Genomic DNA, 18,510 nt, shown 5'->3' with positions numbered 1-18,510 from the left:
GGGTTACGTGAAGCTAAGGACTTCCAAAGAGCTTGGTCAAGTTCCCCAAAAGTCTTGTTAATAGACAGTAAAAATAGAGAAAAGGAGTGGATATGAAAATATTAATGACGCTGCGAACCTCACCAACCTCTGAACTAGCTCCTGGAAAGATTACTGATGATCAGGATAGGCAAGCTCAAATTCCAACCTGTTATGAGAGAACTAATGCGCTACTGAAAATTTCTGAGACACAATAGATATTTCACGCCAGGAAGAAGGCTACATCAATTTATGCAGTTGGTATTGGTTGCCTCTTAAAAATCAGAGCCCAAACACTCCAATACCTACGGTCAAACCAGACAGACAGGCTAACTAAAGCAGCATCAGGATCCCCAAACACTCCAGTGTGTTTAAACAATGCAGTGGGGCAGCTACCTTTTTCTTTCCATTGTGAACTTCTTCCTCAGTGATGAAGGACCACCTGAAGAGAACTTTTCTACTGCAGAGAAAATTGAAAAAAGCCTCCATAGCCCTCTCAGGAAGATAGCTCTGGAGCTTAATTTTCTGCTTACACCTTGTCAGAGAAGTAGAACAATTTTGATCCATCACCCAAGCAACAAATGCATCATGATGTAATTCACTACAGTGGTACTGTGCAAATATAAAGAGGCAATGGGCAAAGTCATCAATATGGCAAAGAACGGAGCAAAACACACTTGAAAAAACACTTGCAAGGGCAGAGGATCTATTCTGAAATGGTGACCCATGCAATCCACTTCTATATGCTATGTGCACATACAGAAAGAGGAAAAAGCTGAAGAATGCCTTCCACGGACACTGCAAAGGAAAATCTTCCAGTCTCAAGTGACAGGACACGAATGCATCCATAGTTCAAATGTATATGACTGGCTTAAATAATATTTATTAAGGACAGTAAAACACTGGTACACCACATAAAAATGGTTAATTTTAATGTTAGATGAGGCTTTTCCCTACCTGTAGATTAACAATCTTTGCAGAAGTAACTGCATTTCTCTGTTACTCAGTTTTTCATAGAATCATAGAATGGTTTGGGTTGGAAGTCACCTTTAAATATCATCTAGTCCAACTCCCCTGCCATGGGCAGGGATGTCTTTTCACTAGATCAGGTTGCTCAAAGCCCCATCCAACCTGACTCTGAACAATTCTAATGACGAGGCATCCACAACTTCTCTGGGTAACCTGTTCCAGTGTCTCACCACTCTCATCGTAAAAAATGTCTTCCTTATGTGCAGCCTAAATCTACCTTCTTCCAGTTTAAAACTGTTGCCCCTTGTCCTGTCACTACAGGCCTTGGTAAAAAGTCTCTCTCCATCTTTCCTATAAGCCCCCCTTTATACATTGGAAGGCCGCAATAAAGTCTCCCCAGAGCCTCTTCTCCAAGCTGAACAACCCCAATTCTCTTAGCCTTTCTTCAAAGGAGAGGTGTTCCAGCCCTCTGATCGTTTTTGTGGCCCTTCTCTGGACCTCATGTCTGTCTTGTGCTGTGGACTCCAGAGCTGGATGAAGTATTCCAGGTGGGGTCTCATGAGAGTGGAGTAGAGGGGGAGAATCACCTCCCTCCACCTGCTGGTCATGCTTCTTTTGATGCATCCCAGTATATGACTGGCTTTCAGGACTGCAAGCACATATTGGCAGCTCATGTCCAATTTTTCATCCACCAGTATCCCCAAGTTCTTCTCTGCAGAGCTGTTCTCAATGCATTCATCCCCCAGTTTGTATTGATATTGGGGACTGCCTCAAACCAGGTGCAGGACCTTGCACTTGATCTTGTTGAATTTCATTAGGTTTTTCACTGATTCAGCTAAAGTTTCAGTCATCCAGATGGTCCAAGGTATCTGTTAGTCTTGCTATTTTTTCCTTCCTCCTTCTTTTTTTTTCCTTTTCATCAAGCACAAAAGACTGCACATAAGTCCATAATTAACAGTTTCAAAGGGCATGACAAACGGACTTGACTATTACACTAAGAACTCTGCTCCTAAACTGGAGATACAGTACTTTAGACGCAGTGACACACAGGAAACTTAGTTTAGCATTTAATTACATGCCTGAAAACAGAAACATTTTTGTTTCTGATTAAAGGAAATTATTTTTCTTTCAATGTATATAAGAGACACAGTGGGCTACAGGATAGATGCTGATATTCATAAGGTTGAATACAAAATTATGACATTTTAGAGAATAAAGACACAAATACCAACATGAACAATTAATTTTCCATGAGCATTGTATAAACCACTCACTAGAGATGTTATTTTCAAAACCACCTCAGCAGGCTAACTTGTATATTTAAAATTATTTGCTTTCTGAACACAGACCTTTCTTGTATAAACAAGAAATTACCGTTACAAGACAAAATGTACTAGAAATCTGTACTTTTGCCCAGAATGAATTAGGCCAGCAAAACGAAAAGTCTTGCGATTACAAGTCAGTAGTAAGAACACTACAAGGACTAAAAAAAATAATTAACATTTCTCATAAAGTGCAACTCTCTCAGAGGACTCTCTCCTCCTTCTTTACAGCTCTTGAGTTTTTAAACTATTTTTCATTTCACTGTGTGCATTACTGAAATGATAAAGGGACTACAAATTTCTGCACTATCTTTTACTTAGTTGAACTGATCAGGCCGCAGGACAGAGGGAAGGGAAAGAAAGAGACATGAAAAGAGACACAAAGACAAGAGTTCTGGCTCCATGCAAACTTGTTTGGATCCCAGAAAATTTTCCCAGAACAGATGTTAAGACATGGAAAAAGCACAGGCCAGACTTGGGACTTAAGTATGTAATTTAACTGCCTCAAGTAACATATTACAGGGAGAAAGCATTGAGTCTGACATAACTTGGATTGCCAGCAGGACCAGATGGTTTGCTTAAATCATAAGCTAATAAACCTTTACACAAAGTAAGAGGGAAATGAATTATGGTTTCATCAGAGCCCTATTTTCGTTAAAGCAGCAGGGTGGCTTTAGGTACTCTTAAAGACTATATCCAAGACGCTTAACTAAATTTTTGGCTATTCTGAATTAAGGGAACAACTTTAAAATTCATATAGATATTGGGAAAGCTCCTAGGTACAGCTTTTTGAGAGCTAAAAATATCAGAGAAAAATGAGAGAAATAAGTAAGCAGTAACAAAAAAGAAGTCTTCCCCCCCTCAATAAAATTAAAATGTAATTTCTGGTTTGGAAGATAAGGACAGCCCTCAACTAAGGGAACAGCTGAAAACTCTGCCACACTGACAGCAGAAGGGTATAAAGCAGAATAGCTCTGCCCCACCACACAGACTGGAGCTCTGGCTCCAATTCAAGCCCCTCTTATGCACCACCAGTGCATGAGTATGCATATGCCTGTAGGTGGACAGAGAAATGCATCATGGCTACTGGCTTCTCTACTATGACAATGTGACCACCACTAATCTTTTTGAAGCAGATACATAAGGGGTTAAGAACCTTTAACTTCATTTTTATTCTATAATTGTAGGCACTATAAAGATACACTAAGGTGAACATATGTTCACTGAAAGAGAGCGTTCTTCCTTACACTATACATATCACCCTATATAACTGCTGCACTTGTTCTGTGTGGTCACTCTTAATGAACATTGCCATAAGATCCTATACAGACAAGCAAAAACTTCTTTTTTTTTTCTTTTTTTCCTTCACAAGTCAGAATTCCTTAGCTGAAGATCCTATCTAAGGAGACTCAGAAATAGACACAGCAGAATATTGTGCAACAATCAAGATTTTTCTATACATCACATTTAGAATCACAGAATCATAGAATCGTTTTGGTTGGAAAGGACCTTTAAGATCATCAAGTCCAACCATTAACCCAGCACTGCCAAGTCCACCACTAAACCAGATCCCTAAGCACCACATCTACTCGTCTTCTAAATACCTCCAGGGATGGTGACTCAACCACTTTCCCAGGCAGCCTGTTCCAATGTTTGACAACCCTTCTGGCGAAGAAATTTTTCCTAATATCCAATCTAAACCTCCCCTGGTGCCACTTGAGGCCGTTTCCTCTTGTCCTATCATTTGTTACTTGGGAGAAGAGACCAACACCTGCCTCGCTACAACCTCCTTTCAGGTAGTTGTACAGAGCAATAAGGTCTCCCCTCAGCCTCCTTTTCTCAAAAGGGATTTACCCCCATCTTGAAGAGGATGCCAAATTTATAGCACCCCTTTTGCCAAGGTCAGCTGCGTACAACATTAGAGGACTGTGGCAGACTGTACACAGGGGGAAGGGGAGAAGTTCTGTTTTGTTCACAATAAAGTGGGGAGTTAGTGTCAAACCTGTGAAAATAGCTGGTGGATTATCAGTTCTCCAGAGAAAAGGCAAAATCTTCTCATCATCTGTAATATACAGCAGTAATTTTAGGGATGAACTTTGCGTTTCTTTACATTAGTGTGTGGTTTAAGTCTTTGTGCCTTTAATTTTTAGGTTGTTAGGATTTTGTACATTCAGCATCCCTGATAAAATGCAGTGTTTTTTGTGGCTTAACAGAACTGGTGCCACTGTCCCATTCTGACATTATTAATTGGGAAAAAGGAGAGGAGAAAGGTATAGAGAGAGAACAAAAGACTATGGTCTGAAAAGCTGCAGTATACTGTAGTTGAATGCAAATTTTCTTATCACTGTGAAAGTGACATACTTAAGACAGCTGATGTCTCTTGTTTCCATGAGTTGGTCTCTCAACAAAAACTTTCATTATAAAAAAAGTATCTGATAATGAAGAAGAGTTAATGCTCTGTGTTGCTCCTCACTGTCTCCACTGATGGCTCTAGACAATGAAGAACACTAGTATTAGACTGACCATATGATACCTGACATTACAATGTTACTCCTGCAGAACCCACAGAAATAGAAATACAGGAGTCTCTGTCAAGGAGTACGTTACTTGAGTATCAATCGAGAGTGCTTTTTGCTGATACTCTGAGAGCACTGAGCTCTTGTATGAAGGAGGAGGAATCAAAATTCACAGATGTTTGGAAAAGAGAAAACTCCTGAGCTGCCAGACTTCAGGGCTAAGTCACAGCTGTGTCCTGTTAGGATGTTTGGAGGTAGCTTTGTCAGTTGTATCTCCTAAATGAGAGCCATAAGCTGTATAAATAAGCAACAGCCTACCGCTGGGAGGAGAGCTCTTGAGAAGGAAGCAATAACTGTCTCTGCTCAACACATACAAAATATTTGAATTAGGCCTGGAAAATGTAAGTCAAAAACTGAATTCTGATTACTGTTGAGAACAGAAACCGGTTGTAGTCTCTGGTATTTGAAGACTATAACAAGTTATGATTTTATTTCGGCATTTCCCTCAACTGGAAGCATTATCCAATGAAGTATTCTCATTATGCTTTTTAACCCTTGCAACCATACCAAAGGAAGCTGTCCTGTTTTATTTTACATGGATCTACAGTCTCAGGAAACTGTCTTGTGTTTATCTTCTGTGCTAGCAATGAATCTCTCCAGCCCCTTGGGAACACAGCAGCAATCACTACTTCAAGGAATAACAAACAGTTCAAGGAATGACAAACAATCTGGCAAAAACCTGGATTTTGATCACCATTTTAAAATCTCTACAGAGGCAGAGAGACTAGAATTTAGTACATTTAGCACATTCTGCATACACTCGTTTAGTACAATTTGTTACATCCAAACAGCACCTCTAGAACTATGGTTAATTCATGATACTCCAGCCGCAACTCTAAACATGGACATCTCCAAAATAACTTAACCTTTCTTAGGGTATATCTACTCTGTGATCGCTGCTAAGGCAGCAGTAGCAACTGGGCCAAAGGAAGCCTTCCAGCTCAGACTAACTGCCCAAGGATTTCAGCAGTTTTTTTACAAGCCTTCTGTAGGCCAGGCTGATTTCCATTTTGCTGCATTTTAGACAGTTTCAGGTTAACTAGGATATGTCACCATGGCAGACAGTTTAGACATAACTGAATGCCTAGTATGTACTTACTTCAAAGTAAGTATTTAATGCTGTGCTACACAGCATAGCATAGATTGTCAATTTATATAGCATAGATTGATTCTCCAAAGAGAAAAATTCTGGGATGATGTATTAACTTGCTACAAGTAGTGAAAAAATGTTATGCTAATTCCACATACAATTTTAACACACTTTTGCCAAAAGACATTGAAGATCATGAACATAAATACATGAAAGCACAGTTATTACGTGAAAACACATGCATTGCCACAGGACGGTTGAACATGTGGCTAACTGAAGAAGCACAGTCTTGTTGGCAAGCTCAGTAAAGTTTCCACCTCTACCAACTTGAAAAAGCAAATCTTTAGCATTGTAGTTAACAGAAAGCAAAAAGCAGAACCCAGCCACAATAACTAAAAAGTAATCCCACCGTACTGAGCCGATTGAATTCAGACTGAAATTCAGTGAAGGGTTTGAAGGAATGTGATAGTAAACAGCAGTACAGCAAAATCTGGAAGCTTTTGTGTGAAAAGGAAACATTTAAAAAAGGAGGAGCATCCTCAGTTTAATGAACCTCACTCTTCTGAGAGTCTGTCACTCTTCTGTGTTATTCTGTATTGGAGAATGGGCTGGAAAGGAATACAATTTCTTTCCTTGCACTTCATGGATTTTTGGGAAAAATCTATTATGTCAGAAAAAGAGTATATATTTTTAATTCATGAATCTAATGTACAAGCCTAATGAACTTTTCTAATGCTCTAATCTAGATATTATGGTATCACACTTGCACTAAGATCACAGTTAAAGAACACAGCTGTAAAACAGAAAAGAAATTTCAAATGAAAAAAAAACACAAGACTATCTTTAAAGAAATGTTATACAAGTATTTGCTTGGGTCCTTACAATTCCAAGCAAGCATTAATGTAACCAAATCTACATGACTTTCTCCTTCCAACCAGACCCGAAAGCAACTCAAGACTTTGATTTTCTCTTGAGCCACTATAAATAAAATACTATCTAGAGGTAGGTACTTGGGAAAATTATATAATAGGTAGAGAGATGCCAAGATAGAGCTTTGTCTAGAATACTTGACTATATTAAAAGGCATAATGTAAAATTAGGATTTATTTATTAAATAATAAAAAGGGATAAAAATCCAGAAAAAATTATCTTAAAATCAGTATTTGCACCAAATTTCTATATATCAGTTTCCATGAGTATTTCCCATTTCATTAAATGAAAAGATGACTTATATGGAGAAATGTTCAATGTATATTCTGAACAGAGGTTAATTATCCTTTCAGTGTCCCCAGTTCTTCTAAAAGTCATCAAATTTTGCCCGCTTTGCAACCTTAAACGAGTGCAACAAATTAAACAAAATCAAAATATTTTTGAAGGTTTTTTCCCTATAATGTCAGAAAAAGATCTCTGTCCCAAAGTCTTTGGGCATGATTTTCTATTCATCGGGTTTTTCCTATTCACTCTTCTCTACTGGACGCAAAAAAAATAAAATCCCCCAAGCCCCCAACTAGGCACAGCTGAACACATCTAAGACAAAAAAGAATAAAAATTCCACTCTGTTACACCTCTTAAAAATACGTTACTGAATACAGAAGGAACTACATACTGAATCACCCTTCCCATGTAAGGAGTGTGACTCAATACAAATCTGGGTATTTTTAAAGGAAGAGGCTACGTAATCCATTTAAGTACCCGGGGAGAAGAAGTAACTTTAGGGAGAAGCAGTGCTTCTAAAAATGGCTGCAAACATGTTCATTGACTAAGACACAGTGCACAGTTCAACTTTACCTAGCCAAAATGCTTTCTCTAATGAAAAGAAAAGAATCAGACTAAAGAATTAAAAAAAATATATCTCTGGAAAAGCAATGGCAAGACTATACTTCAAGCTGACAACTGAGTTAAAAAACTCTTAAAACAATTTATATAAGTAAAAGAAATTAAAATATGAGGTTTTAGCACAGATTTTTTACTTAATATGAATTAAATGCACTCAAAAACCAAAATGAGTTTGGCAGACTTTTATAGAAAGGAGTTTTGCAGAAAATACTGAGAGAAGTTCAATCAAAGAGAATGTAAACTCTGTAGAAAAAACAGTGGGAAGCAATGAGGCTCCAGCACCTTCACCCCCAAACCATACCTTGGAGATACAGGATTCAGTGGATGCACCAACAAAACCAGGTGAATAGGTTAGAAAGAACGAACTTGAAGAACTTTCAAGTCTTTATATCTATGTAAGACTCTCTCATGCACTTTCTGTATGGCAGGTTTTCTGTTATACAGAACAATAAGGTTAATAACACTATGTCCAATCCAATGGGTGCGCTGATCCCAGCAGGAAAAGCTTGATTTTATTTTTGTGATAGATGAAAGAAAGAACAAGTCTAAAATCCTGAAATAAACAGAAAGATTTATTCAGCTGGAGACATTTTGCCTTATACAGATTGTGTATTAACACAGTTAACTCACTGCCTCAGTTAATAGACACTGCCAGGATATTTTCAAACACTGGATTAAAGAGAGCAAGATTTTAATCTGAAACCATTATCTAAGAACCATGAAATCCTGAGTAGCTTCACGGACACTGTAATTCAAATCTGAAGCCTGTAAAATAGCAGGAAACTATACATCATGAGGTGATGGAGGGTAGAATTACACAACACTGGGCTACAAAAACAACATTAAATATTGGGGCAGAGGTACACATAAATGAGATGTCCTCATACCTTGAACCACTTAAAGGCAAAATGGTTGACCTCATGCACTGATTCATTAAACAGCTTCAGACAGGCAGTGAAGTGGCAGAATGGTAGAAAACAAGATAAACAGAAGAGAGGAAAGAAAAAGCATGCAATTAAAAGCAAATTATAATCATTTTGGATAACATTAACATTTTAAAATCACATATATCATTCATACTTGGCCTAAGAATTATCCTAACCTACTATTGTTTGTAAAAATCAAAGGATTTGCCATTAACATGATATAGAAAACAGCCTTACATTTTAAAACTCTAAAGTTATCTAAGGGTGTCTTTCACAATTCTACAAAGAACCTCCACAGAACATAATAAAACAGAGAGGGCATTCTTTCAAGGTAACAGAAGGAATATGAAATGAAAAACATTTGAGGGAAAGCCTTCTCACCTTGGAAAAACAGCTACTTGCCATCACCCTGTAACTTGACTGTATTTAATTGGTATCAAAACAAAATCCTATTGGACAAAATAGGGCACAGCAGCTCTCCGAGTGCTGACTGGAACAAGACACTCCAGTTGCTTCTCTTTTGCGCCATCTTGTTGATCATATTTTAAAAGCTATAACTGGTCAGAGCCAGCAGTTTAGTTCTTCTGTTGGAGTAAGACACTGCTGTCAATCAGTGATGGTACAGTGATCTGTACAGACGTTGACCTTTCCCTCTTTCGATCCTGCTGCTTTCAATCCATCCTTCTTTCTCCTCCTCACTTCTGTACACACTACTACATCCAAATTAATTTATTTTTCACGATGCTGTTGCCCACCATATTCCACCAATCTTTTCCCACAAATCTTACTCCTCTTGGTTCTCTTCCTCTCCTCTCGATCTCTCTCACTGATCCTTATGGCTTACTGACCCACAGGCTGCACATTTCCCTGCCTTGCCTCATCTCCCAGATTGTACACCCAATTCCAACTCTCTATTCACCATCTATTTCCCTTTTTCACCAAGCTCTGACTATGTGATCTCATTGTGTGCCTCTCATCAGGCTTTGCTGGTGAATTCTTTTGAAAAGCCTCCTTATTGTCAAACCTGAAATTTGTGCATATTCCCAAAGCACTATTCTCTTTCCATGTTCTTGTTTTAGGATGCCTCACGTATAAATAAAACTTCACTTCTATGACAACAGTTCCCTATTTCACTAACCCAGACTTATCTCTTCTCCTCTCCAGAATAAACCTGCTGCTAACAGCTCACAGTGGACAGACATCTATGAGGAGCTCATGCTCAATAGGCTAAAAAGGCATCCTCCTTTCCATCCTATGACTGAAATCTTCTTCACTACTTAGATTCTTTTCATCTAGGACAGAACTTTCATATTTTTGTTCATCTTGACAGTATCTTTGCCTCAAACCTCCTTTTAAAGGTTCTTTTTAAAAACTTGCAGAATTTCTTTTATGGATTATCTCTAATATAAGACTTTTCTGACTGCATTTATATAACTGAAGTTCTTTGGTAGGCTTTCTTCTGTGTCTGGATCTATGCAAATATCTTTCTTGTGCAGGTTGTGCCCATTTGTGCAGTAATCTCGTTGGTAGCTTTGAACATGTTAATGCTACTAGCAGGCCTCTTTGCTAGTGAATCAAATATAAGCTACTCATCCTTTGCAAACTGTACTCCACACACCTTTCAATAGTGAGATGACCTGTGATCATCCTCTAATACAAGCCTACGTTATGCATACATAAAATTTGGAAATGTTCATCTTTGTGCTTATTTCCCTAACTTCAGGTACTTCTAACCTCTACAAAATTAACACACTCTACCCTTCTTCAAAACCTTCCCTCAAAAAATTCACTAAGCCTTATGCATCTTGTTCTGTGGTTTGAGCACAGAGATCACAAAAAGGTAAGTCCTACGGGCTTCTAGATCCTCAAAAAATATAAAAATGGTCACTTTGTCTTGGAACAAAGAAATTAAAACATTATGACATCCTAGGCATCAAATCACATACTATTTTGTTTACTTTTGCATCTCAGCATAGAACCTGCTCCTTCATGAGATATATGTTTTCCTTTCAAGGAGATCTGATCTTTGATGTGGCATTCACTACTGAGTTAACATTTCTATTTAATGTAATTTTTTTTAAAGGCTGCAAGAAGTTTGGAAAGAAGGCATTCTTGAAAGTGAACTTCGTAACATTGTCTAGGATCTTAGGGTACAGCAACCAGAATTATCCTCAATATGTCTGTCAGCAAACAGCTGAGTTTGACTGCAGCCTAAAGAGAACCGGTTGCTTTCTTCCTGAAAACTTGGATTATTACTAAGATATTTATATCTTCTTTTGAGTTAAAGTATGTGATATAAGAATACATGTTGGAAAAAAAACTCTCAAAATGTTTTAAAGTGCAGTTAGTCAGAATTTTTTTTATTTTAATAACAAAGAGAAAGAGCTCACGCCGTTGCAATGAACTGACCAAATGCTCTTGTTTTCTAATTACGGTCAAGTAAGGAACAGTGAAAAACACTGAAGAGGCTCACAAAAAGCACAGTAAGAATGCCAGGTTCAGCTTCTGTTTCAAAAGCTTTATCAAAATCTCATGGAATTTTATTCATTAGTTACGGTATGTTTTCTTGGTGATTACTTACGTGAGTTAAAATGAGGCACATACATGATTCTTCAGAGTATCTCATCAGTGGCACAGAATCAATTAATGCGTAAAACTTCACACTTGTGGCTTCAACACACAAGTGTGTATTTTCCGCGCGTATCCTCAGCTCAAGACAAGGGATTTGTCTCTTTATCCAGTTGTTTTGCAAGCGCAACGAGACTGTGGTCCATAAACACAACTACGCTAATAAAAATCACTGTCTTTAAATACGTTCAATGAACAACAGAGTGAACCTAAGTATGCTTACCCATAGGAAGATAGCTTTGACAGGCAAGACAGGTCAGAAGAGTTGCTACTTAAAATAATATTGTAAAGCTCAAGATGCCTTATATTTCTTTTTAATTTCAAGAAATTCTTACCTATGAACTACAACTTATCATGAAGGCTTTGCAGACTTTGAGTTCTGTTACCTAATGTCGGAACAGAGATACAGGATCATCAAACAAACCCAGCTGTGTTTCACAGTAAAGCAGGGAAAATAGTACTTTACTGTCTGGTTACGTTCCTAAAAGGACTACCAGTGACTTTGTAAGATTGCAGACCTGTTTCTCAGCATTGATCCTGGCTGACTCCTCTTGTGCTAGCACCATTTCCCGCTCTGCAGTTATCTGAACACTTTCTCTGAGTGCCTCTTCCAATTCTTCAATCCGATCATCCTTTTTACGTAGATTGTCCTGGAAAATGATGGGAGACTTGGTGAAGATGACTTGTTTGGAACTACAGCCTTTTAATCAACCAATTTCTATGCCAACCAAAATGTGTTTCTCCCTCCCAAGGCACAACTGCAGGCAAATTATCTTCACACAAAGGAAAGAAAGACGAAGTGATGCAAGAGTAGGAGGAAGATTACAGTAAAGAGGAGGAGAAAGCTAGCAAAGCAAGATCTCAAAGCAAGAGTGCTTGCCCTCCATGTTGGACATACTACAGTCCTGTCAGATTATACAGCATAGATAAGCAAGGGTTGTTGGTAAATAAAGATTAGTAAGCAGGTCCAAAGAAGCATAGAAGCCAGAATTGGTGGGAAGGTAGCAGGCACTCAGCATTGCCCATTTGCTCACACATTCACCAGCAGGCATGGTAAGAAGGGAAACATAGTGCTGCAGATTGGAATTTGTAATTTCCAGGTTAAGGGGGAGAAAAGCAAACATTAACTCAACAGAGTCTTCCATTGTTCAGGTTAAGTCTTTAAGGAAGTTTTTCACCAAAAAATCTCTAGGAATTATGAAGGGTTCATCTGGGCTGTCTGAATTGCAGCCATTCAAGTATCAAGACTCCCTTAAAATTTATTCTTCATTGAGACCATCTTCACAGTTGCAAGTTCCCATGTCCCACATATATTCAAAGACCATTGAAGAAAACCGTATTCCTCCTCAGAAAATATACTGTTTTATTGGTTATACAAACAGTATAACTTAGAAAAACTATATACAAAATTAATGGTATTGTTATTTGTAAAGGAGACCCTCATTGCTTTAATATTGCTAGGAAATAAATGTATATCTCTTGCTTCTGCTGTAGCAGCTTGGACAAAAGACTGCAAAGCAGGCTATCCTGACAGGTGTATATGAATGTCTTGGACCATGTCTGCTTAACAAATCCAACAGAAATGAGAAGCTTCATGGAAGATTTCTGCATTTCTTGTCTTGCAGATTGGCTTAGATCATAGGGTTCAGATGAGATATTAATGCGCATTTAAGTTACCACATGGGCTTTTTAGCCATCTCAGCAGCAGTGGAAGACTCAAAAATGTTTCCCTTTGGTTTTTGCATTTTGATTTTTGTCAGATTTACCCCTTTGTCTTCTGTCCTTTTGTATTGAGGACTGAAATTTTCCACTGTTTCTCTGAAAGTGTTTCACGTCATATAAAGAATAAGGAAAAAGATGACTGACTTGGAAAAAAATTGACCTTGCGACCTTCATAATGCAAAAATAAGTCATTGGAGTTTAAAGAATGAACCTGACTTATTCCTTAATTCCTGCTTTCTAGGACTTGGGATGCATCACCAAGGATACTTGTATGAACACCATTTCTGACAGTCTCAAAACTGCCACTTTCAATGAGAGTGTTCCAGCAGAGATGTGAAGCTTTGTATCAGACCAGTGCAAGACCTCTGGCACCACTGCCCTAGTGTAGAGAAAGGCTAGTATTCAACCACTAGCACAGGCAACAGTATTTGTTAGGCTTTGCAGGCAGAGGACCTTTCTGATGGTGGTTACTTTTCAAAGTGGATTAACAGGGCAAGTAATTGCTGATTTCCAAAGAAAGAAATGGAGAGATCTTCATTTCAAAAACAGGAGTTGCAGAACATGTTTTCATACTTCTTGAATCTTTCTGAAACACTGATAATATCTTCCAAAACTACTTTATGGTTACGATTAGCCTAACCAAAAACTCATTAAAAAGATGAATAACAAGTTTACCAAAAAATCAGCAGAGAATATTAACTGTGCCAGACATGAAAAATATTTACTGCATTACACAATAAATATCAACTGTACTTCTTGTTATATTATTCATGGATAGCCAAGGAAGTCTGCAAGTGTAGCTCTCTATTTCAAACAACAGAAGTGGGAATGGTTCATTTGAACAGCTGCATGTAAAATGGAAACTGCTTTAAAATAAGAATGCAGAATAAAACATTCTAACACGTAAGGTATGTCCACTCTTCATCCCAGGCAAATATTTTAAGAGGTGAATTCAACACTGTATTAACCTTGACACCGTATAGTGCTCTATTCAGACAGATGAACTCTTGACGGACAGGAGGAAGAGCAATTGGTGGTACCAAAACTGATCAAAACAGTCCCACATTACCTGCACTTGAAAAGTATGCATTTATATATAATTACTTTTCCTAAAATAATATGCAAACTTTTACATATATGCTAGAGGGCTGCAAGTTAAAAAAAATCCAGCGTTGACTTACAACCAACTGACTAGAAATTATGATCTTCTAACTTTAGCCTAATACTAATAACCCATCCAGTAAGGAGAGATTAGTTACAAGTTTTCACGTTCTGTCTCAGACAAACCTAGTTAAAAGATGTGCAAGTTTACTCTTGTAACGGTGTCACAATGTGTGTAACCACTTACAAAACCACACTGATGCCTGGCAGGAGTAGCAGATTGTTGCTTAGCAGATAGCACCTTCACTAGTGTAGAATAGTCTCAAGACACTTGTAAATAATTATTTTGTTTCTAGCTCTTTGATTCATGACTAATTGATTAGCATTTGAATTATTATTTTTTAAAATACAAGCTGCTCTTTCAAACAAAACATAGTATTAGAGAAAAAGTAAATAAAAGCGAACCAGCATTTGCCTTTTAACATACCAGCATATTTTTCCACTTGTTTGACTCTAAACTCTGAAATATGACAGGCTCATGCTGACCTTCAACCTGTGCTGCTGCTGCTTTCCTCTTTTTAGTTACATGAAGTATTCTGTCTTTATTGTGGTAAGAATTAAATTCTGGAGAAAACTTCTGTTAATTATAACCACAGTTTTAAATTTTTTCCTGCAGCAACTGATCTCTGAAGCAGTGGACTACAGTACAACTTGAGTTGCTTCATATATACATTAGAACGTGACACTGAGGGCAAATTTATCTTCCTGTATTTTGATAAAATTGCGGAGTGATAAACAGTGGCAGTCTCCTTTCGTGAAACTTATACAGATGACTATTCAGAAAGTAAAAGTAAATTACTTACCTGTACAGCTACTAGATTCTTCAAGCTCTATTACCCACCCAAATATCTCTGTGACCCTCCCTCCCTCTCCTCCTGAGTCCCATATGCACAAGATTCCATGGCAGAAATGGAATTAAACTGGGATAGAGCAGATAGCTCTGCCTTTGTGCTCACTGGTAGCAGCACAAAGAAAATGAAAAACCCATTCGACACTGCGGGAGTGCCAAGAGTTCAGGCACAATAAAAATTTTTGCTACCCATACTATGATCCTGCAGCAGGTTTGTATGCAAAACTCTTTCCAATACATGTCTGTCTGAAAGCCTGAAAGGAAAAGGAGGTGTGACTGACACACATTTCTGGGCTTTTTCTTTCACTTCAGGAAGGAAGTGGCAGGATGTCCAAGTGATGCATGTTAAAAGGATGTATCAATTTAATCTATCCTGCATTCATGTGAAGTGTAATCTGCTATGAAGTTTTATAAAAGTGCATGAAATAGGATATATGTTTTCACCAAGGCATTTAGGTTCAATTAAATCTGAGGTATCCTGGCATACTTCTTCATAACTGTGTCTTGAACTAGACTCACAAAGGTCTTTATGACCTCTTTGAATTGGAATTAAGGTGGATTTCTCTAGTTAACTCTTGGGAAAGAGTACTCAACAGTTTGAGAAGGTAATGAAATGCTTCTTTTAACTGTAAAAAAATATTTCTAGGACTAGCCAATTACCTAGGTAGGGATCATTTTCATATAACCCTGTAATTAATGCAACAGCACATTTTGTCTGTGTGCTTTCATAGATAAGAAGGGAAGAACACAGTACTGCAAGTGTTTTGAACTAGGAATCAATTATTACTTAAACAGTGAAATCATTACATCATTACAAGCACTTATTCCTGTGAGCTATTGTTCTTTCTTATCATGTATTTCCTGAAGAAGCCACAACATAGATAAAGAACCTAATGATAATGATCTCAGTCCATTCTAGATTGAATAAAACTCTCCCCAGAAAAAAAAAAATCCTCCTTTGTGAACTGACCTTCCACCAGGCTAAGTGGAACCTGGGAACTCAGGACTGTCAGCTGCCTCAAGTACAACTTCAAGCTTTCTCCTGGATACAAACTGTCATTGAATTATTGATACAACAAATTCTTCACGAACATTCAGAGGCAGCCCATCTACAAATGTTAGGAATTTTTCACAATTAAAAAATATGAGGGTCTGATTAACTGCAACTCTAAAGTGTATGCTGCTTCATTAATATGAAAAATTGAAATCTTACTAAGTTTCTTCCATGAAGTTCCCTTGCTTCCTTGTCTTCAACCATAGCCAGTACCAAATGCGAAGAGGAAAAACCAGTTCTACTGTAGTCAGTCCTTTACTGAGGACTTCTGGTTTGCCATTTCAGGAGTCTACCAAAAGATGCCAAAAGACTCTCACTAAATTATGGAAGGTGGGTTTCTGCAGTGCTGGTTGAACTACTGCACTGCTGAACCCAGAGGGAAAGATGCTATGCCAAAATCAGAAGACTACTCTTCAGAAGAGGACAATTGATGAATATAAATCGTTTTGTTAATTAATCTCCACTTTTCTCTGACAAATACTTGTAAAAACCTGCAGATCTTTTTAAGAAGGTCCTGAAGCTTTAAAGGAATATACAATGTGGTGGTACCAAAAGGTGGTATTACAGTTTCATTTGATTTCAGAAGCAATCATAGGGCCTTAAAGTTCAGGCGAGCATCGTGGATCTCCTTCATTTGGCTCCACATGCTAATCAACTACTTGAAGAAGTCTCTGAACAAGAAAAGGATGCAAAATTGTCACTCATAAATGGAGAAATACCTGTTATACTGATGAGACAATACTTTGACTTAACAGGTTTACAAGAATAGACATTGGGTAAACACTGAAGGCCAGAACACCATGGTAAATAACCTGAATGGTAGTTACAATAGAATTTAGCTCAAAAAGAGTGTTTGGGGTCCCTGTGCAACTCATTCAAAGCAGGAGATGTCCATGATGAACTCTTTCTCTCTCTGTATTCATCACCATTTGCTGAAGAAGATGGCAATAAAAAAAAAAGCATGCTGTCTTGAAGAGTGGAATAAAAGACTTTATAAATTCCTGAAGAAGGTATAGCTTGGTACCAACGTGTAGCATGAACCACAAATAAACACAGATCCAATACTAAAGATTCTGAAAATAAAGTCATAGAGAGGCAAACTACCATGTAAACAGCTGCTACTGTATATATTGCTGGGCATGAACAAACAGTGGAGTTTAAAGAATGCTAATGCTAATGATAGTATCATCAATGTTGCATACAGCTGTCTTGATGCCCTCAACTGGTAAAAGAACTGAAGTATCGGGAGTTACCTGTGATGGGGAAATCTCTGTTTGTCCAGGCAAAAGCTGAATATATCCAAGCATTAGGTTCATATGAAGTCCCTGTTTCTCACAGAGTGAGCCGAAGAGGACTTTTTCGTAAGTACAGCACCAGCATATGTAATTATCATGAGTTCCTGAATGAAATAAACAGTCTGAGAGCTGAAGAGACAGAAACTGCCAAGCAGGAGCTCCTCAACCAACGTTTCCTCATCTTTGGAGAGATCAGACCTGAGATGCACGATGACTATCTCATTAGGATACGTCAATATCTGGAAAATTGTATCTGCCAAATAAGACACATGGATTGGAATTCAAGCCTGACAAGTTGCATAAATGCAGAAAAATAACTACAGAAGACAAGAGGAAAAAAAAGCAGTAAAAGAATTTCATTCCATTAGGGGTTGTGAGGGAAGTGCAACAAAGCTGGCCACAGCACTGCATGTGCCACATAGAAAACACAAGGGACAGCAGAAGGCAATGAGTACATTCTCCTAAGAGTACCACAGTGGAAAAAGAAAAGATGTGTACATCCAAAATATGCATGCGCGTGTGGATCATTAGTTGCAGAAGGAACAAAAGCATATTTATAGTAAAAAGAAAAAATGGATAAAAATTATTTCCAGACATGACAAATATAATTGAACCAGTGCATTAAAATTATCATGGTGGAAAAAACATAAGGAAGCCAACAATTTATGAGAAAAGGCCAGTGAATTTTTCTTTTGAAATAGAAAGATAGAAAATGGAGTGGTGTTTGGACAGCATTGTCCCTTGAGTATCGTTGCTGCAGTGTAGAAGAACACTCAAGAATGATGCAGGACTATAAATGATGCTGCTGACAAAAATATCTGCTCCGGTGTACATGGGAAGGATGCACACTTTAAAAGTTATATATATGGACAATCACTTGAAAGAAAATCATAAAACGTGCTCAACTACAGAAGTTAATAAAACACAAAGAATAAAACCAGGCAGGCAGCTGTTCTACCCTGCACAAAGTACCCTCGTGGGTACCTACCTCATTAAGGAAGAAAGAAAAAACCCCACACAGATAGTAAAATATGTCTGTAAAGTAACATGACAAATTTATGAT

At 37.9% G+C, this 18,510-nt stretch overlaps 1 protein-coding gene across 1 annotated transcript in view; it reads right to left on the bottom strand.

Moving 5' to 3' along the window:
- The window catches only part of ERC1 (ELKS/RAB6-interacting/CAST family member 1), a 310,530-nt gene that overhangs the window by 111,554 nt on the left and 180,466 nt on the right, over positions 1-18,510 (bottom strand). Inside the window, 1 exon segment of the mRNA XM_068401134.1 lies at positions 11,884-12,015. Coding sequence (XP_068257235.1) covers positions 11,884-12,015 — 132 coding nt within the window.

The sequence above is a fragment of the Nyctibius grandis genome, chromosome 5, assembly GCF_013368605.1.
Source record: "Nyctibius grandis isolate bNycGra1 chromosome 5, bNycGra1.pri, whole genome shotgun sequence".
NCBI lineage: Eukaryota > Metazoa > Chordata > Aves > Nyctibiiformes > Nyctibiidae > Nyctibius > Nyctibius grandis.
The sequence above is the reverse complement of the archived record's forward strand: the minus strand, read 5'-3'. Positions and strand labels throughout refer to the sequence as shown.